The 22,062-nt window shown below is 39.5% G+C and overlaps 2 protein-coding genes across 2 annotated transcripts in view; one reads left to right on the forward strand and one right to left on the reverse strand.

Moving 5' to 3' along the window:
• Positions 1-22,062, forward strand: part of atad2b (ATPase family AAA domain containing 2B) — a 74,538-nt gene that overhangs the window by 36,313 nt on the left and 16,163 nt on the right. Inside the window, exons 25-26 of the mRNA XM_062411512.1 lie at positions 4,414-5,118; positions 6,594-6,715. Of these exons, the coding sequence (XP_062267496.1) occupies positions 4,414-5,118; positions 6,594-6,715 (827 nt within the window). The remainder of the gene's footprint in view (positions 1-4,413; positions 5,119-6,593; positions 6,716-22,062) is intronic.
• LOC133973571 (interferon a3-like) lies at positions 13,467-14,619 on the reverse strand. Its single transcript, XM_062411513.1, has 5 exons — positions 14,488-14,619; positions 14,317-14,409; positions 13,939-14,088; positions 13,695-13,778; positions 13,467-13,565 (listed from the first exon to the last, which is right to left on the reverse strand). Exons 1-5 carry the CDS (start codon positions 14,617-14,619, stop codon positions 13,467-13,469), a joined length of 558 nt encoding a protein of 185 aa, XP_062267497.1.

A 22,062-nucleotide genomic window follows, 5' to 3' on the forward strand; every position in this document is an offset into this window, starting at 1 on the left:
GAATTACTTTCTCCAATATGTGTTAATATTGTTACATATTACAACTATTAATATCAATGGACATTTCTTTGCACTTTGCCAGTTTGCTTTGGCGCTCCTCTTACCTAATTATTTCAACACAATTTTTAAGACCAGTCTTTTTGAGCACATCATTGTAACAGATGTCATTCTTGGCTGTTTGACAGCTTTCCTGTCTCATTTCAGTAGTAAAGACAACTGGAGACACTAAGAACTAATTTTCTTTCAACGTCTATTTATTTCTTCCTCTCCTTACACCAGCCTTCAGAAACTCCTGGAGGCTTAACTATAGGCTAACACTTTTATTGGGAAAAAAATCTGAAGGTCTAACATGAAGGTTTATCATTGACAAATGTTTTTTGCTGATATATTTTGATGGTTGTGATCGTCCAGTTGCAAACAAATATATTTAGAGAATGTTTGTACCTCATTCTCCAGGTCTGCTCCTTTTAGGGGAACCATACTGATATCCCATCAACATTATGGTAAGGATGCAAAGAGAAAGTTGTCCAGCAACCAGCTAACACCCTTGTAGGAAGCTACTGGAAATTATCTACCACGTTAACCCCCTGCAAAGCAGCAATTTGTTGTTCTTACCTCAGATGTTTGAAGGTGGATTTTGTTAACTGTAGACAGAGCTATTCAGCTGTTTCTTTCTATTTTCCGTCTTCTAGCTGTTTGTTGTGTACAGATATTACTTAGGTGTCAGCCCTTCCATCTAAATCTTGCTAAGAAAGCAAGCAAGGGTTTGTCCTAAATAAAGATTGTGTCCTTTTAAAATGCAATATCCCTTAATGTAAGAATTAAATGTTAATCAGTGCTGAATGTTTTTCCTTGGCAAAGATCAGCGGCAGATTGGATTGATTACCGAAATTTGTTTAACTAGCTTTGGGGTACACAGTAAGTATGAGTTAGTGCTGATGATAATGTGGCATCATGCCCAGAGACCAATCATATCAATCCTACTTGCCTTTATGGTAGTGTGAGATTGGGAAGATATAAAAGTAATAAATAACCTACACCATAATATATAACACTATAGGCATGGAGTGCTTCAAAGTTTGCTATTATATGGCCCTACTATAAACTCAATATAGAAGCCCATCTGTATTATACTGACATTGCTTTGGGGCTTTTACTCGTTTGCCTATGCTATAGAGACAGTGGATCTAGAGCTGTATGCCTTTGCAATGAAAACCCCATTAACATTGCACACAGTATAGAAGCTGTCAGTTTGTAAGCTTTATGCTCCAGATTCTTAAGAGCTTCTTCTCCCTATGTCTTCTGTTAAAAATATAACCGTCCTCTGATGGTTTGTGATCTGATTACTCCGTACTAGGAATTATTTACAAAAAAATCAATAAGTGAATCAGAGACACTGATTCACAATTCCGCCTAAAGACATTACCATTAGGCAGCTGAATTGTCACTGTCACTGGACTGATTAATTTATTTAATACTGGCTGGTATGTTTGGATACTCATCTCCCCGGGGCTTTTGCTTTCAAAAGCCGTACGTGTCCATGTACATGCACTTTTCTAACATGTATGTGTGATGGCAGTTTAAAATAATTCTGCCGCTCCATGAATCTTTATACATAATTTAAGAGCGTTGTGTGGCAAGTCATTTGCTGCCAATCAGTCTAAAATGTTTAATTCCCTAGGAGTGATTAGTGATGCTGGCCTTAGCGAGAAGGAAAAAATTGTGGATTATTTTGTTTTGGTTTGTATGTGTAAAAAAAATTGTTTTCTGAGCGGTTTAAAAAGCAAGTGAAGGGCCAGCTGAAAATAAGCAGCTGTTGTTGATACATGAGTCAAGGTTTTCTATTACCCACATCCACCTGACGTGTTGTGACAGCCAGCTATCGGCACCCGACCTCAAAAATACCAAAAAGTACTGAACCCACGACCCCTATTGGAGTGCTAGCCTTTGTGCGTCTTTCTGATCTTTCAAGATTAACAATGCTGAAGTTTGCCTTTACTTTTGATAAAAGGGACAATATATATAAAAAAAGTCATAAACGTATAAGTTTGGGAAAAAAGTAATATTCTCTCTGTTGAAATCGATAAAAAAATAACAGCCAGGTTATGATTAGGCACGAGACATCGCAGCATGACATTTCTAAATAAAATCTAAATTCCGAAGGATAAATAAATGGTGGTCCTAGCATTCTGCAAAGATAAGAGGTATACACACACACTCACACACACACTCACACACGCTTTATTAATAGGATGCCAGCATTCAGAAATATCCAATTCTTCTCCACTTCTGGTCCCTTACTTACAGCAGAGCAGAGCGACAGTCATAGCTGGAGATGAATCTTATCCAATTGCCTTTTCCTTCCAGATCAGATCAGGTGGAACCAAAAGCCAAAGCAGCATCCCACATTAAAATCAAGTCTGCCATCAGCCCCTGTACCCACTTGACAGTGAGATTACAAACTATGGGCTTGATTGCTCGTGGTTGTGTGACCTTGGCATTTGTGTCACTGTTCTTTTTAAACCCCCAGCGCTGGTATTCTCACAGTGAAAACTGCCCAGTTCTTCTCTAACCACACCAGTCTGTGTAGATATTTGTGGCAGACTGGAGATCGTTTTCTGTGATGCGCTGCCATTGTTTCGTTCATGCAGAATGCTAGCTACTCCGTTTTGTAAGGCAGCCAGTAGTCTCCAAGCCTGAGCAATGCATGGTCATTTTGTTGGATGTCAAATGAGACAACATAATGAGAGTGAAGAAAAGCAACAGAGAAAGTTGAAGAAAATGATGGTACTGGATGCTTTTGAACTAACCAGCAGTTTGACTTGAAATGTCTTTGAAAGTATGTGCGATAAGATATAGTGCATGTAAATGTGGCCACTGTATAAACGCATTTAAATCTCAATTTTTTTGCAGTTGTTGTGCAGCATAAGCTGGCACCACTTTGTTATCTGGTTAGGTGATTGTGGCTCGCAGGAAATGTTTGGATGGTCATTTATTAAGTTGGTCACCATTTTGTCTAGTTTATTCCTTTTTTTTTAAAACATTTTCTTGTTTTTTCGGTATTGGTATAAATTACAAACTTATACTCAACAAAAGGTTATCACTGTATAAATGCGAGGGAAAGCTTTATCGGGATTTCTTGTCAGTTAGCTCAGTCATGTCCTCGAGTAGGTACAATTAACAGAATAGAGCCTCTTTAGTACTGAGGCAAAAAGCTCTGCTCACTGTTCACCTTACAGTTCAGTCTATGATGAATATCTTAAAAGGAATGCTGGTCCTTTGAGAACCAAGCTGGCATATGTTATTTATTCTGCATAAGATCCCAGAGTTATATTAGATCTTTCGTTCCTGACAGAATTAAAATGGCAAGGACTTATGGATTTTGATTGTGTCCACTGTGATCTAGCGATTCTATCCACGGATTAACTGATTTACTCACACCCATTGTAAGTTATCTCCTTTTCCTTTTTCAGATGGTTGTTTTATGAAAGAATTACTTTTTTATATCCTGGTGTTACTCAGAATTATGCATTGTCAGAGCTGCCTCATGGGACTCAACAGATGATTTGTTTTGTGAATGTCTTTAGATGCAAAGACCAAAGGTTCCTTTGCGGTTAGGGTGTGTGTCTCCCTGACAGCCAATTGTCAGGAAACTGCCATGTGTTGGTCCCTACATGTCTCTTTTTCACTCTCTTTTTGTCACAGCCACTCACGTTGACTTAGTCGCTCGGGCCTGCATCTCAGTGTCTGCTTCAGGAAACCAGTAAATGAAGGCAAATGCCTTGAAGTTTCACCCAGTCTAGCATTCGTTTTTTTGCTTGCTGCAGCACTTTTATTGCTCTCTCAGAGAGCAGGCTTTAGTTTCCCCTTCCTCTTAAAACCCCAAGCACCATCTGTTGTCATTAGTGTCCACATATCAGTGATATAACCGGCTGCTGTCTCTGTCTCTCTTATGGTCTCTGTCGTCTTTGTCACCCATTGCTTGTTACCCTTGGAGAAAGACCAAATGTTCTGCTTTAAATGAAGTCAACTTGCAAACTACAGAAAGGAGAACTTTATTTCTTACTCTACACTATCTTTTACAATAGGGAGAAAATATTCTGCAGTTTAGAACTTACAATCTTGGATCAGTTTCAGCTGTTTAAACAATAAGAAAACAATGTTTTATTGTGTTTTGTGTTGCCTTGTGTCATCGTCATCAAGAGGATGACATTATGCAACTGGGCGTCAGAACCTTTTGCCTCAGAGAAATGTTGGCTCTGAGAATCACATGTCCAGTCATGTAGTCAATGAGTGTAATGGGCATCTGAAATGCAGTGGTACTAATGTCTTTTTCCCTTGTGGGAATTGTGGTTTGTTTTAGTTATCTTGATTTAATAAAGTTTCTTAACTCTCTTTCTCTTATCATCATAGATCATATAAAGCGAAAGATTCGCCGGCGGCCTTCTTGGGGGAGGGGCATCATCCGTAAAAAGAAAAGTTACAAGAAAGGAATGGAAGAGGATGAGGATGAGCCCGAGGCAGAAGTGGAAGCTGCAGGACCCAGCGATTCATGTTTGACGCAGGATGAGGAATCGTCTTGCGATACCTCAGGTCCCCAACCCAATGGCCACCATCACCATGCCCCCTCCACTGAGGAGGAGAGCTCCAGTGAGCCACTTGTTGTGGCTCCTGCTGAACCTCCAGAGGACAATGAAGCCAGAGAGGAACCAACACCTAAGGAGGAGGAGACCACAGCCAACAAGGGCGAGTCTGAGAACATGGAGAAGGACACTGAGCTGTATTGCGTTGGTGACAGTTCTGTCCCCAAGGCAGACAGGGATAGCCAGACCGAGCAGGTTGAGCTCCATCCTCTTGCAGAAACATCTGAGTCTTCAGATGCTGAGGCCCACTCCAAGCACATAGAGGATCTCCTAGTAGCACAAGTGGACTGTGTGAATGGAAACGTGTCAATGGACAGTCTGGACTTGCAGAGCCCCAAGAGCAGCAGTGAAGGCTCTAATGAGCCAGAGCAGGACGAGCACAAAGACAAACATGAGAGCCATCGAACTCAGGATCCCCCCCACCAGGATTGGAGGGCAGTTACAGAGAGTGCTGACGAAGATCAAGACATAGAAGGTATATGAGTAGACTGGTAAAATAGAACATAGTGCTCTTCTGTGTGTGCAAATTATTTCAAATTGTTTTTGCAATTGTGCCAAAAGGACAAGGTCAGTCTTTCCTCTAGAGGTGCATCTCTATATGCCTCTTATTCATTTGAAGGCATGGCACCTGACAAAGACATAAAATAAGCTTTTTACTTTCTCCCTGACTGATTATATTGCAGCCAAATTCACAGCACATAAGTTCACTTTAAATTATGTGCGACGAATTTTATCAGTGCAAATCAAATTGAAAATGGCTTCTAGGTGAATGCTGATTAACATGTTTTCTTATTGGGTCAGTCACCGCTACTTACTTATTCCGTCGTATGACAGCAAAACTGAAAAACATGCAAATGTATTAGAGTTTATGTCAACAAAGAATAAGAAGAGTGGCAAACAGATAAAAGGCTAAAACGAGCTGACACCATGCAGAATGCAAATATGATGTCATTATGTCATGAATATGCTAATTTGTGTATTGCGTCATGTAGTGATATTAAGTGTCTTCGTGAGCAGCCTTCAACAGCTTTCCATTGTCAAGTTGTTTACAGCAGTTCCATTAACTAGTTGTTCATTTTACACATTGACCATTGATACACTGTTCAGCCATACAGTGATAGGCTTTTAACTGTTAATGTCTCCTCATCCAATCTTACTGAGGTAAGAGGGATGGTCAGTTTTCACAAATTCAGCCAACGTTTTGCCCCCACATGTATTTCAATAGAGAAACTCCTGGAGCTTGAAATGTATGTTTATAAATGCTACACCCTTGTGATACGTTTCCTCGATGGTGTTCGTCTATGAAGATTCCCAGAATATATACACATCTTTGAACAGCCACATATATTCGGTTTCTCTGCCATGAGCCAATATGTCCCTTTTTCTAGTGTGTAGTGTTCAAGTCAAACACAAACCAATACGTTTGCATTTGATCACCAGCCTGGTTGGTTTGTGATGGGCAGAGGCCCAGCTGGAAAGCCGAAGTAATGATGCTGCTTAGAATATGGAGAAGCCATCAGAGGATGACAAAGTCACCAGACCGCAGAACACAAACAAACTCTGGCTCCTCAAACAACAACTCAGCTGCTCCGCCTCCTCGCTCCCTTGCTGAGCCAGCCCTTTTGTTCCAGTCAAAAACATTTCCAGAACACTGTTATAAATGAACAGGAAAGAGGCCAGATGTGAAATATTTTGCTTGCAGTAGCTGGTAGTAGCTTCAAATATACTTTCTTTCTCGTACCCTCGTTTTGCATTAATCTTGTGGCCATGGCAGCTGGGATTTATTTTCATAAAACCGTCCAGTTTGTGCTTTCGAATGTTTCATGAGAAAAAAAAATTGAGCTCTGAAATTTAGCTCTCCCATTAATTTGAAAGTTCCTTTAATTCATAAAACTGCATTCCCCCTCAGTTCACCTTCCTTCCATTAATCATCCCTTCATGTCTTCACAGGAGGTTCCAAAGTAGGGAAATACAAGAGGAGCCCATCAGAGCAGCTGAAGGAATCGGTGGAAACGCCTGAAGAGGAGCCACAACCAGTACCTCCGGTCGTGGTTGACCACCAGCAACTTACGGTAAAATGTTTTTTTTTTTAAAGATTGGTATTGTCTCTAACGGTGCTTTGAAATTGTCAGTTTGTGATTATTGTTTTCCCGGCATGTTTACAGTACAAACAAGAATACAAAGGTTTGAATTAGGACGGGTGTAACCCATTTCCGCACTTCAATTTCAGGGTGCCTCTGTCGTGTTATCTGGCTCATAGTTAAACTGTCGTGACTTAGTGGGGTGCTTTAATAAACCAGAGCCATTTTGTTATTCGTGGCACCTGTGCTGTTAAAATGAGAGGCGAATGGGAGAATGAGATATCTAAATTGTACACCGTGCCCTCACAGCTATAAAAAGTTAATATATTAGAATAATATTTCTTGCATTCTCAGAAAAATTGTAAGTGCTCAGAGACTGGGGGCTTGAAAGGAATTCACACGGTAAAATTTTTCTTTTTGTAGACGCTGTATCGGATATTTGAGTAGATTTTTAAATGTGGAAGCTCTTAAACCAATTTTCGAGTGTTTTACTAACCGCTTAGCATTCATTTACTAAATGTGTGCACTTCTGTTTGAGAAGAAATTGCATCAGGTCTTAATTTGTTCAATGTAAATTCCTACTTCAGCTGGATGTTTGACCCTTTAAAGTGCATTCCCTTCATATGAAAATTGTGAATCTTATTTTTTTTGTGCACAGGGTGATAGATAGCAATTTAAAGTTCCTCTCAAACGGTGTGTGGTAAAGACCTAGAGGTTTTCAACCTGATTGTTGTTCATCTTACACTGATTTTTCATTCGCACGTTGACATTCCATATTTTTGAATGAAACTCGTCTCACGACAGAGCTTGAAGGCTCAAACCTCAGGGAACCACCTTCAGTGGTGCACAAATAATTATTACAGAAAAACCCCATCCCCACTCCTAAACATAATCCAAACTCGGGCCAAGATCTTTCTTTATTCTACACACTTATTGTAATTCAGATCATGAAGGATTTAACATCTCGGCTGATTCGGTATAATGGCGTCACTGTAAATCTTAGAATTTACAGGTAGTGTGATCTGTCAGAACCCCACTTTAAACTCTGGATTATGTCGGAGTGAGCCCATGTTGTAATACAGCAGGGTATCCTCACTGTGTGTGATGTACTGTGTTGACGAAGTATTACACACGTGACAGATGCAAAACTGAAAGAGACACAATATATACAAATGGCTGATAAGGGCAGACACTGGTTTGCATGTGCTATAAAAAAAAACATGTGATCTCCACGGTGGAATTAATACGTTACCTTACCTCCTGCCTCGGCAGGTTGCCCCACCCCCCTCGCCTGAAGGCTCTGGAAATGTCTGTGTTGTTGTGATGCATAATTTTGCAGAAGAAATTATGCAGCTATAGACACAGAATACTCAGAAGTTACAGTGCAGCCAAATATGAACAAACTTTTTTTTTTATATAAATAATTAAGAAACCTTAAAAAATTATGATGAAGGGCCCTGAAATCCAACAGTGAGATTAGACAGCACTAGAATATAGACTAATTGATCCTGCAGAACCAGCTGTGGTGAGCTGTCAAAGTTTTGCAACTGACTAATTACGCTGTGATTATGGAAAAGAGGCGCTATCATCTAAAACTGTTACCAATATGCTTTTGTTTTTGTCTCCTTTGAGTTCACACGGGTGCTTGTTTAAATGTTGTCACCAGTGTGGTTGAAGAGCTTTCTTGAGTGGTTTCTCCTCCCTTCTGTAAAAGAAGCAGCTGTTGTTAATTTCAATGCTGGAAATTAGTCACTTATTGCTTCCCATGGGTTGGTAAATCACATTTTGTGCACAGACATTTAATAGGGGGGTGGTGTGAAAATGGCATCGACGATCACACTTTGTAGGGGAAGCATTAGTGTTCTCATCAGTGAGCCGGCAGCGAGCTCTTGCAGGAAGCCAGAGCCACTCTCTAATTTTCTTGGATTGCGTACCCGGTCACGTGCACTTTATCCTGAGATGTATGGTTTCTTGTCAGAATCCTTCTGAATTTGCCGTTAATCCATCCTTTTGTGGTTTCCAAACATAGAAGAGCAGATATCTAGATAATTAAACCCCTTTTCCACTGGTCGAAAAAACAACAACATCCACTCATATTTGTTTGACTTGGGTGTGAATGCTGAATTAATCTATTCCCAATGCAAACGACTCTGCAGTATGCACAGCCTTTAATCGGCTCCGGTTCAGATCAGCAGTGATGGAAACGTATCGCCCGGTTGAATGCGCTAATTTGGTTAGACGGCAAAGTGAGCGAGCACCTCAGTCGTTGGTTCATCGTGACTTTGAACATGACGCCCAAAGAAAACAAAAATAGAGGCTATCTCCTCCTGACAATGAAAGGAGTCAATTGCCTCTTTTAGGAGGTTTCCCAACATTTAAAAAAAAACCTGCACATACTGGCCAGTTTTGGTATAGGAGATTTTTGAAGTCCACCAATTTTTGACTGAGGCATGCAGTAGATGCATTAAAAGCTTTGAGGCATTTGATGTATGGAGGGTTGGGAAACTCAATCATGGATGACCAGCCTTAAGCCTCCGGATCCATAGGTCTGTCTGGGGCTGACGCTGTCACACTGCCCCTCCCAGAGGGCTGATTCTTAAACTTCTAAGGCTTATCCTGCCTTTCCATTCACCCTATAGTCATGCCACTGTATCTCTCCCCTTATTTTCCAACTATCACATTTTTGTATCCCTGCTATCCAGAGATCGAGCAAGCCAATTACGATGTCAGGCGATTTTCACATTCCTCAATCAACAGGTATTGTTTGTACAACAGTTGAATGAAATATGGTTATGACTCAAACATGAGTCTCTGTCCGCCTCGCTAGGTCTGCCAACTTATCCCAGAATGTGTTCCAAGTAACAGAGAGCATGTGAAGCAGCTCTGTGGTACTTTGCACAGTCACGCCAGGGTCCCACCTAATACCCCAAGTGTAAATTGGAGTCTCGGCTCAGTGGAATCCCTTGACAGCACTCGTCACCGGTCGGGTAGGGGGGGCTTTTTTTAAGGCGTTCTGTGTAGTGTAATTGGTGTAAAAGAAGGGTTCCTCTGACAGGCTCTCACTTCTGTCCTCCATACTACATAGTGATATGCCATCAATCCATTATATAGTGGCTTTTACCCATGTTCGATGGGGATGAAGGAGATGGCAAGGTAGGTCTTCTCATGCCGAATCTGACTCCCATCTTCCAAATTGATTGACAAGTTTTTCAGTTGGCTTGAATCGTAGTTCTTCAACCGGCTGCCCCTATGAACAGCCACACACAGCACTAATATGGGGGTTTATTTGTTAGAAGGGGGAAGAAGAGAGATATCTTAAAGAAACAGATCGTGAAAAGAGGGCACTGTGAATAATTGCTTTTTCATCCCAGGCTTACTGAACAAATTTAATTTCCGGTGTGTAGGATGAGATTCACCATTTAAGCAGATATTTGCTGGCAGAGCCGGGACTGGCATGATGCCTAATGTGGGTTAGGGCCCGCAGTGAGTGTTGTACTGTTCCTTTTCCTTTTCCTTTTCCTTCAGTCATATTCATTGATTGTAGAGGGCTCATTACTCCTGACTTTTAACTTGATGGAGGAGGCTCTGAAATCTCTCCGGAATTAAATACTATCAGAGTTTGTTCCCAGACCCTACAATCAAAGCCTGTAGGACAGAGATGTTATTATTTCAGTATTCACATCCTGTCCTTCAGAGCCATGACAGTCATTTGCTCTCTTAGCAAAATCAAGTTCCGTTATTGCCAGTTTCACTGAGATGATGCTTGATGCGTCTAAAACAAAATTAATTCCTCGGCATTAATAAGCAGGTCCTGAAGCTCGTTTCTATCACTGTTCCAAAATGTCTCTCATTCTCAGCTGTTTTCTTTCATCAATAATCAGACACTTGTCCACAGATGGGCTGGGAGAAGTAGTGCTGATGATTGCGAATGGAATTCTGTAACATGAAATCCAATCTGGTCCGGCAATTTTTCCTCCATTCTACGAAGAACGCATAGATTATCATCTGCTCTGCGATTTTCTTTAGCAGCTGCCTGGAAAGAGCTAGTGTTTCTTGTTTCTGGCATGGTATGAAATATCTTTGGCTTGACGCTTAGCTATTACAGCATGACAGGATTTACTGTTTTAGAGAAGCCTGTCAACAGAAATGGCCTCATTTCAGTTTGTCACCGTCCTTCGTTTAAGTTCTAATAACAGTGGGGGCCCCTCGGGCGAAGTAGCCACGCCACATGTCTCTTCAAAAGAGAACAGCTTAATAGTAGTGCTGGACCAGCCTTTGATTGTCAATAAAGTAGAAAGCATTTGAAGTGCTTCTTTTATTTTCATTCATGTCCACTGATGGCCTTGACAGTGCAGCAATTTGCATGTAATTGCGCTTGTGTAGCTCAGCCTCTTGGCCGGGCATGTTAGGACCAGTTGTGTCAACAGAGCAGACAACATACAAATTTTCATTTTCTTCATGTTCTGTATGAGTTCGCCTTTTGTCAAACCTTTAGGGTGATTAATTTTGCCCATTTTAAGTGCTCACACCAACATGTATCCCAAATAACCCTGAGTTTATATTTTTTATATATATCACAATGTGTTTTTTAGTTATTATTAAATGCTTAGCTTCTCTTTTGTCAACAATTGTCAGTGATAATAGAAGCCAGCAGTGTTGGTCTTCCAATGAAAGCAAACATTCCATTGCATTGGTGCTGATGGGAATGTGGATGGTTAGTCCCCCCCCCCCCCCTTGAGAGAATTTAGTCAAAATGCCTTTATGTGACCTGAAATGTTTAGTGCTTGGTCAGCGGATCTCAGTGTTTAACAGTCTCCATAACACATACACTGGTTGTTCTACACATGTAAAGGACATTGCATTGATTAACCTTTATTTCCCTTGAGGGTTACTCTGAGTTTAACCATACCTGGTCAATAGCCAATCCTCTTCATACCCTTGAACTTCTCAAACTTTTTCTTTATTGGATTTTTTGCCTCTATCACATATCTGTTTCAGGTAACTTTGCAGATGTGCTTGTGATTATTTGTGTTAAGTCACGGCTAGAATTTCTCTCCTATTATTACTTGGTGATATTGGATCTCTGCTGTCTTGAACTTATACAATATTCAAATTCTTTCCTGTAGCCCACTTACCAAACATATTTGTTCGACATACCTCTTAAATTAAGGCTCTATCCTCCAAAACTTTTTTCCCCTGTCAAATTGGAAAAATTCAGTAAAATGAATTTAGTCGAGTAAAGGTAGCTTCATCTTTTTTTTTTTTTTACATCTCATTATTCATTATGGTCACCTTGATCTCGTACTTATCTACACCTGCCTACAAGCTCATCCTCTGAAGATATTTCTTTCATATTTTATGAGTTCCTCCACATTTCCCTATTGGGTTGTTGGAAATTGTAACCATAGCACTATTTTATCAAGGGAAAAAAAACACCATGGATCAGCCTCAATGTCTTCATAAGATTAGTGGCAAATAGTGATAGATGAGACTGTGCCAAATTGTCCTATTGGAGGATAATTATTGTCAGACAGGGATGGATTTAATTCTATAATATATAGAGTATCATTGTCTCAAGCTATTTTACAAAAAAACACACTTAACTTAATATAATGATAGCAGAGCCGGGTATAATGTCGAAGCATTAATTATAAGCATTACTTATAATTTCCCATTGCTGGATAACACCAGAATTGTTTAGATTGATAAGATAGTTAAGTCAGTATGTGGCACACTTCCCTCTGTTTCAGTTACTAATGGCACTATGTTCTCTCTAATCCTTATACAAAATGTTTCCAGAAAGGTTCAATCACAGATACATCTCCAATTTTATTATAGGTAACAGAATCTTAATTTGATCCCCTTTTAACTTCATATAGTAATGTTTAATTTTTACCTTCTCAGAGATTCGACCAGTGAAAAAATTGATGTGATCCTGAAATTTAACTTGACTGACTCTGTGTTAATATCCTCACTTATTAGGGAGGCAAGTCAAATTAACTATAAGCTCCTGTTCCAGTTTAATATTTAAAATGCATAATCAGTGTTCATAAACCTTTAGACAATTTAGACATTAAAATATTAGCAGCTGCTTCAACATGTTGCCACACATATACAACTATAGCACTTAGAGCCCCTAAACCCTAACACTGATGTATTATGAAGGGATCATTATGAATGTAATAATATGTGTAGTATGGATCATTGTAAACATTTTTTACATTGAGGATTTTTGGTGTCCAACTTTTTCTCCCTTTTGTCATTTTTTCCCCCACAAATGCAAAGTAAACAAACAAAAAAACAGACACATAACCAAGTCAAGAGAAATAAAGGAGAAATAAAATAACAGACGGGAACCTTGTGTTTCTAATTTGAACAACCTAAATATTTTTACAATGCATGGTCTTTACTGAATAAGTGAACTCTATATTGATAATGTATATTAGTAATACATAAAGAAATCTGTATTTTCTTTGTTGATGCAAGAGGAACAAAAACAATCACTTTCATATTTGGTGGGAGAATACATGTTTTTATTAGATATGACATGTAGGAAATGTGTATTGCAATTTCCTCAATGGGAAAACAAACATTCAATCAATTAATAAATAGACAAAGCTCTATAAATTAATGAATGAATAAATAAATGAATAAATACATGTATGAATGAATGAATGAATAAATAAATGAATAAATAAATAAATGAAAAATAAATTAAATTAATTAATCTGATGGAGGGGTTCTAGTTGATGTTGAGTAGAGATGAAATCAGCAGGTCTGATCTCATTAGATGTGTTTTGATTTCCTTCCTGATCAGCTCCCAGGATTCAGCACTGTAGTCCTACACAAAAGAAAGTTATCATTAGATAGATAGATATATAGATGGTTAGATAGATGCTGTATGCAGATGGGAAGGATAAGGCAGAAGGTAGGTAGGTAACTGGGTGGTTAGGTGGGTTGGTAGACTTACCATTTGTTTCAGGACGTGGTTTGACAGTCTCTTGAAATACATGTGCAGCTTCTTGTTTTTCTTCTTGAGGCTGTGGCTCGCAATCTAAATGATTAAAAGAAAACAAGCTTTGATGAGATAAAGAAATCTCCATAAGTGTCACCATTGAGCCGCTGATCACTTCAGTCAACAGGACTTGGAGCAACACAAATAAGTACATCTAAACAAAATGAATGAGTCTGTGTTCAGCCACCCTAACACGTACACAGGAGTGAAGGCCGTCAGCCTGCTGGGTCACAATATTGAGAAAGTCATCCACTCGTTTCTCCTCCCATGATGCAGAGCTGTAATCCTTCTCAAACAGGTCAGCCACCCCCTTCAGAACCTGCACTGTAAATCCAAGTTTGTCCTGAGCCTGTAGGAATGAAAAATCAGATAAAACAAAGAAATCAGAAGGGAAAGAAAAAGAAGAAGATTCAAAGGAAGAAGAGAAATCAGAGGAAAGCCGAAAAACAAGTATCCAAAACTGACGATAATGATAGGAAATATTACTATACACACTTTTCTCTGAAAACAATTCCTCATGTATAGAATAGCAAATCAAATATGTTTCTTATTCACTGCAGGTTTTTATTTTACTCACTGAGGCTTTTGACGCCTGGCTGTACAGATCTTCAGGGAAGGCCACAGTCTCCTCCACTTCAGCATCCTCAGTGGTGTTGGTGGAATTATGGACCTGCATCACACAGATCATGAGTTATCTCATTCAGATATTTCAATGACTTTAAAACATGATGCAAACAAGTTTACTCACCATCATATCTAGTAGATCCAAAGAGTTCTCGCTGTACTGTTTGAATTTATTATCCATCCATCTGCAGCTCATCGCTGAGCCTGCACTGTAGAGACAGAGGCAAAGGCAAACGAAGAAGATCCTGTTAAGCATCTTTAAGTACCAGGTAGACGTTGACTTTGTATATAGCAGATTCAGGTGTCTCCTGGTGATTGTGTTGGAGCTGACCTGCAGAGCCTCATTTATAGCAGGACACACATCTTTCATTTTCCTGACATAAACTGTCTGGGAAACCGTGTGGCTTTCATATGTTAGACAGTTCAAAGTAAAACCTCAACATCCTTTACAGGCGTAACGTCAAATATTTTCTATTTAAATTATGAAAACTGATGCAAACTTTATTCCATAATAATAAAGAAAAATCACAGCTCACCCTGTATACATATTTAAAATGTTCCCATATAGTACTACCATGAAATGTATTGAATAGAAGAAAAAAAACATAAATACGTTATTTTACACACAATTGTTATATTATTTGGTGATTTTAAAGGCTAAGAAGAATATTTCTACACGGCTCTTATAATTTTATTGGAATTGCATCATTGTCTCTGTGTGGATTCATAACATTCATTGACAAATCTCGAGGTGTCATTGTGTCCATTAGGTGTGGAAGTTCCATGAAAGAGAAAATGAAAGTGTCTGTGGCTTGCGGCACTGTGATGCTCATTCAAGAGAATGCGTCTGTGACATTTCACCTTGTTTAAACCAGAAAAACAGGGCTGCTCATGCGTCAGAACCAGACAAGGGGATTCTCCTTCACATTTTAGTTGCCTGATTTCAGTTTTTTACATTTTTAACGATTTTCAATGCTTTCTTTTTTATATTTTTAACTAATTTCTTTTTGTGTTTTTCACACGTGTCTTAAACAATAAATTAATTATTGCATTTTAGTTAGTCCACATCACTAAACTTTATTCTATTATATTTTGAATCAATAAAACATAAGACTTTACCCAAGAGGTCAAAGTTGAATCCATTGGATTTTCACTACCATATGACCTTGGTTCTTAAAAAGATGCAGCTTGTCTTATCTCAGAAGCATGGAGGTATTAAAGTAGTTGGTGATAATTTATCTCAATAGTTCACCCAGAAATGAAAATTCACTCATTATCTTGGACACCTATCTAACTAGAATTGACGAGTATAATTATGATTAGTACCGAAAACAAACAAAAACAACACAGATATGGACTGACTCTTAAAATCCTGGTATTTGTCTTTGTTTGTGCACATTTTCTCATGTCTATCTGCAAAGGTCTGAGTATGTAGTGGTAAGTTGTTGAAACTGGCTCTGTCAGAGCTGCATGATGTACAGATGTACTACTTTGTTGAAATCAAATTACACCACCCTACACAAAAAAGTTATTTTAATTAAAGAAAAAAAGGTGACATAGAAAATAGCGGCCTATTTGAGACACCTTCAGTCCTGATCGTCTCATGAACTGTGACTTGAGCAGTTGCACTCGGGGCAGACCTGCACAGTGTAGTGTTGGCACTCAGAATGGTTAACTGTCACACAGCTGATGCCATCTACGAGAGGGACGGACGTAAAAAAAAAGACCCTGCACACTGATCTCTTGGTTTTGGTATTGTGTTGGAATGTGAGCTGCTGGAAGATGTGTCTGGAGACCTAGATGTCTGTGGATAGCATTTTATAGATGCTTGAAGAGAGATGAGCAGTACAAGGTAGAGCTGCTTAATGCCACTCAATTCTGAATATCCTCACATAACACAGACTCACTTTATTGCAGTACTTGGAGGCCATTTGCAGAAAAGACAAAGAGACTTTAAGGTGCTGGCTGTCAATCTTGGCTGTTGAAGTGTGTTCTGGGAACTCTGGCTGTCCTATCTCTAGTGCCTGTACCGTAATTTTGGTTACCATGGTAACTGCTGATGGAGAATTGGGCAAATGCATCTTAACAGCTATGCCAAAGTTAATAGTGGACTTATTTTGATTAGGGGCTGGGGGGATGCGTCATAAATAAGGAAGGTGGCTGCACTCAGTCAAAGCATGGAAATAATCGCCCACAAGCATAGGTCACCAATTGTCCCAGAAGCAGCTCTATATGGAATCAGACCTGTTTTTTGATTATTAGACCGTTTCTACATGTGATATGTTGTTATAAATTAAAAGAAATATAAAAAGAAAAATAAGAAATGGGGGGGGGGGGAACTTCAAGTACATCTTTTTATTGCTTTTGTAAAACAATTTATCACTTATCTGCCTTTTTTGATAAACTGCTAATCTTGAATTTAAATAGTGTTGATATCCCTCCAAAAAGTTACCTTAATTTTACTTTGATTTAAAAAAAATATATATCGATAGGTGCAACCCTAATTTTGATTGACTTCAATGTAGAAACTTAAAGACCTTTATATGATTGGGAAAATACAAATATAAGTAAATATTCCTTCATAGGTTTGTGGAGGAGCCAAGGAATCGAGTGAACAGTGTTTGGATTCTTTCCGTCTCCCTGCTGGAGAATCGACACTAGCTAACAGCTGCCTGCAGATATCAGGCTTATGTCTTGTCAACACAAACTATATGTATTGGTGAACAAACTTCCACTTTCTGTCCTCTCTCTGCTTGCCAAGGAAAATAAATCCCTGATTCTAAGTTTTATGACTGAAATACACGCTAGGGAAAATTGTTGGGACTGGCCTTTCGGTTCAGTACGCACGTGTACCGAACTTATGCAGCGTGTCCACGTGCGTAACTTATTTGTGTAGATACGGGTCTCAAATTCCTGGGTACAACTTTAGGAAAGGATCATATGTGCTGTAGGCTCGTAGTCATAGCACCCACAGACGGACAAGAGAATGAAGACCCTCCCTCAAGTCTGCTATGTGAGAAATCTTCAGTTTCACAGACATGATAATGTTGGCCGACAAAGACAAGTGGGCCGTACAAAAGCTGTTTGCAGACATTGCAAAAATGCTATCGGACATATAGCTGATAGCACAGCGAACGTGCCAACTTTTTTGAAACGGCACCACCAGTGATGTCCCACTAACATTGGGAATAACACTAACATTAGTTGGACAAAGAAAAAATCCAGTTCAGTGCAAACCCACATCCCGCAGCATTAAAGCTGCTGATTGCAAATAATTCAGACCGTGTCATAGGTGTATTTATAGCAGCGGACATGTGACCGTTCTCTGTTGTTGAGAACTCAGGGTTCAAACACACACTGAAAGTAAACAAGCCACGTCACGAAGTTCCCTCTCGTCTGCTTCTCAGCCGGCAAGTCACATCATAGAAGCTCTTCATGAACCTCTGTCCCTAACGTGAGAGCGTTCTCCACAGCGGAATCATTGTTTGTACCAGCAGGGCCACCTCTGCAAACAATGTGGTGGTAGTTAAATATTTGAGAAAAAAAATACATAATAATAATTAATAATCATACAATACGATAACTGTGCAGTTTAAGTGAGTCATTTTGTACATGCTGCGCCTTAATGGGCATTCGTTTGTTCTATTTTTATTTTCTTTATTTGAGAGTGTTTATTTTGTTGTTTTACATTTGTAAAAATGACCTTGGTAGGTGATACAGCCATAGTTTTCTGTTCCTTGTTTCTACTGTACCTTAAACGTACCGGACACTCACCTCCTAGCTGAGGTAGGTTAGTACACACGTTAGACAGTTTTATATGCAAGGAGACCGCAGTGTTGCTCACAATTTAAATGCACCTTCTGAGAAATGATTCATGCCACATTGGTGGTTATGTAATGTAACTAATTCATCAACAATCAAGTCAACGTGAATCCATTCTGGTCTTCAATTTAAAATCAAATAAATCTGTGTCGATACCCAGCCTTTGTTATGGCCTAGTCCTGCTTTAGTTTATAGCCTGTCCAGGAAAACAGGCCCTTAATCTCTATTCACTTTATCAATGTGGTCTGACTGGGTCTCAGCTGCAGGTGTGCCTTTACTGGAAAATATATTTTGATTATGAACATTTCTGAGTCACTGATATACTTGACCTAGGCTTAGCTTGACGTGAATACTGAACTACATGGAGCTGTTAATTTACATCCATCTTCGCATCTTAATTATGCCAATTATTATTAAAACCACAAGCACACATAAGTAATACCATTTATAAATGTATTTAATCATCCAAATTAATATAGTTCTGACACAAATTACCTTCCTCCTCTGTAATGACCTAAACAGATTTCAAAGCTATTAAATGGTTGGGCATGTTCCACTGGTTTTAATGTTTGAAGTAAAGCCAGGCCCTGCATATTTTAGATGAGATGTCAACCAAAGCAGGATTTTACATACCCAGCTGAAAAGGGGTAGAGCATTTCTTTTAACTGTGCTGGGACCATGGTCATATTTTTGTCATGATTGTCCCTGACCCTTGCAGCACTATCAATAAAGCATTATCTGTGTGACCAAGTGCCCTGTTAGCCACATTATTACTGTATATTTTACCATCCACATCTCGCTATACTAGCCCCACTGCCAGCATCTACCCCCTAGGAAGCCATACATGTTAACGAGCAAACTAGAATCATGTATTATTAATTATTTTCTTAAGTTAAAACAGGAAGAAGGGATTGGATTGTACTGTTAGAGGCAGATATACCCCCTTGCTGCTGTGTAACACGTTTCTCTCGCTCATTACTGAGAAAGGCTTTTCATATACATTCAGCGGCATACATGCACGCATGCACAAAGCTAGTGAAGCTTCTCTCAGTGATCAAAGAATAAGAATAATAAGAATAGTATATCATAGAAATATAAATTCACTGCACCACAGAAAAAAGTTTGCCACATTTAATTAGCACGGTGCAACATTTTCACAGTGAAATAAACATTTTGTATGTAATTTAGTTATATATTGTGGAGTCAACTTCTTTAACATAACACAAATAGAAAATCTTGTTTTTCCCTGACTAAAGCTGCTTTTAGACAAGCCCCAACTTTAGATTTTTCCCTGAAAGTATCTGAAGAGGATTCCTGTGAGTATGCAAATGTCTGAGTCAGATGCTCTTTATCGAACTTTATCTTCCAGCCCTCCTAGACAAAAAAGTGAGTGAGCCCACGTGAGAATGCAGCAGGATATTGTCAGAACAATTCACGGCCAGCGAGTGGGTGTGTTGAACAAATTATACAATATCAGGATCAGGATAAAAAAAGAGTTGTTATACTGTAAGAAGATATCATCTTGAAAGACAATGAGACGTGTGATTTCCGCAATAGAATTGTTATGTCGTGTCTCTCATCCTGCACGATCTAACCTCATGCCATCCCTCACCTGCATGATCTTGTTATTTTATTATTTATATGAGCGTGTCTACCCAGGACAATATCCTGCTTGGTTCCTCATATGTAGAAAAACTAAGTTAATGTCTGAAAATTGCTTTATAGTGATCAAGATTCTCAGGTGTCGGCAACTAGCACAGCTTGCAGACTGCGTTAGGTGTCATTTATCAATTTCTTAATATAATATGTACTCTGTAACACACATTAACCTTGTAGATTGATAAAGCTGTTCATATATAGCTTTCATAATAAGTGTAGGCTCTCTATGATCTTTGCCTGGTCCGGAGTTATATCTGGTTGATTATATGACGAGAATCAGCTGTCATCCGATTCAGAGGTCAGAGGTTAAATAGCAGCGCTGCAACACTGCGTGACGAATGTCTCTTGTTATTGTGCCCAGTCTCCAGCCTGTATCCAGTTGCATGAATCACTTATGTTTTATTACATTTTTCAGTATTAATTACCTTTCTATAATGTTGTTTTTATTGGACTAGCATAGCATTAGGATTTTGTTAAATGCAATTTAAATATTGAAATTGTCCCATCAGAATTCTTTAGACGCAAAGATAAATCCAGTTTTAGTGTTGCATTAAATCCTGTAAGTTAACACCATGAAAGACTCCCTTGATGATCAAATCCTCTCGCAGGCAAAATTTAACCACTGACCATCTCCATACTCCTTCTGTGGTTTTAACAAACATGGGGATAGATAGAGATGTGAGTGACGATCAGGGCCGGCCCTAGCACATTTGGCGCTCTAGGCAAGCTTCACTCCTGTAAAGTAAACAATACACTATCGCGACCCGCCTGCAAGACGACTTGCAGGTAAAATAAACACCTATACAGGCGAATGTAGTCCCGCCCCCCTAGTGCGGGAGTGTCTCCCCTCACTGCCCTGCAGAGTTTCTAAGTTTCACCAGTCTAACTCTAAGTAGACAATCAAAATAACATCAACACGTCTCAATGACACCCGTGGTGATCAAGCAAAGCTTTAGGAGATAACGTAGGTGACTCTCACCCACTACTAACTTGTAGAATACAGGATGGAAGCAGCAGCAGTAACGACACGGAGCATTCACTTCCTCATCTAGACTGCATCTGACAGTACGGGGTGCAACTGCTCCAGTGCCAAACGTTCCACATGAGTGCTGCTGTCATTTCCTGATTTCTCTAATGAAACTACTTAAATTACTGTCAGAGTAGTTAAATACAATATTTTACCATACCACATATAGAAGGGGGCGCAAAAAACTCTGCCTAGCAAAAGTTTTTTGCTCGGCGCAGTTTTTGGCACCCCCCTCTGAGTGGCGCCCTAGGCAACCGCCTATGTCGCCTGTAGGAAAGACCGGCCCTGGTGACGATGGAGAGGGGGAAGATGGAGCAGGGAGTTTAGAGTGGGTGAGGTTAAATGGTCCAAGTCAGTAACACTCTTTAATGCTTGGGATTACTGCCCTTTTGTGTGCAGTGGGCTCACTCAATCACTGAGCCTGTGTAGGACACACTCGCTCCGTTTAGCCCAAACTGTTGCACACATCCTGATCAAGCTGACAAAGGCCGGGAACTACATGGCCACAATCTGCTGGCTAACAGTAAGAGGAGAATAAATTGAGGGGATAAAGAAAGAGGGAATAGGGAAGGAAACACACAAAGAGGAAGCAAAAGAGAAGACACTCATTGGACATGAAGCCAGAGCAGCGTTTTCTGAAAAATGGGGTTGAAGAAGAGGTGAGTAGCGGCTCTATAAAACATTGAAATGGGCTGGAGGTGAGAAAATGCACTATAAAGGAAAGAAGGTGCACTATAAAGTGGTGAAATGCACTGAAAGCAAGAGATAGAAACCATGAAAAATAGAAAGCAATGCAGTAGCAGTTAGATGAAAGGAAGACAAGAGCAGTGCCTCGCAGAGAATTCCACATTATTGCACACATGCAAGATGGGTTGTAATGATGCTTATTAAAGCTTTTATGCATGTATTGTTAAAATTGGTATCTCACCGTGATGTGCTCCATTTGGTCCTCTTTTTATGAGTTCTCAGAGCTGGCTCGAAACTAGGAAGTCCATTGATATTAGACCCGAGTCACTGTATATAAAGCAAACCAATAAAATATGCCCACAACAGAGCAGCTGACTCTGCTTTCTGAAGGCAGCCTTGATGATCATTATCACTTTGCATTCATTCTAAATATTAGAGAAAGTCTTAGTCTTCTTCTGTATGCACTTTTTATTCATTAAGGGACCCAACATTATTAGATTGGCC

This window comes from Platichthys flesus, chromosome 18 (assembly GCF_949316205.1).
Source record: "Platichthys flesus chromosome 18, fPlaFle2.1, whole genome shotgun sequence".
Classification (NCBI taxonomy): Eukaryota; Metazoa; Chordata; class Actinopteri; order Pleuronectiformes; family Pleuronectidae; genus Platichthys; species Platichthys flesus.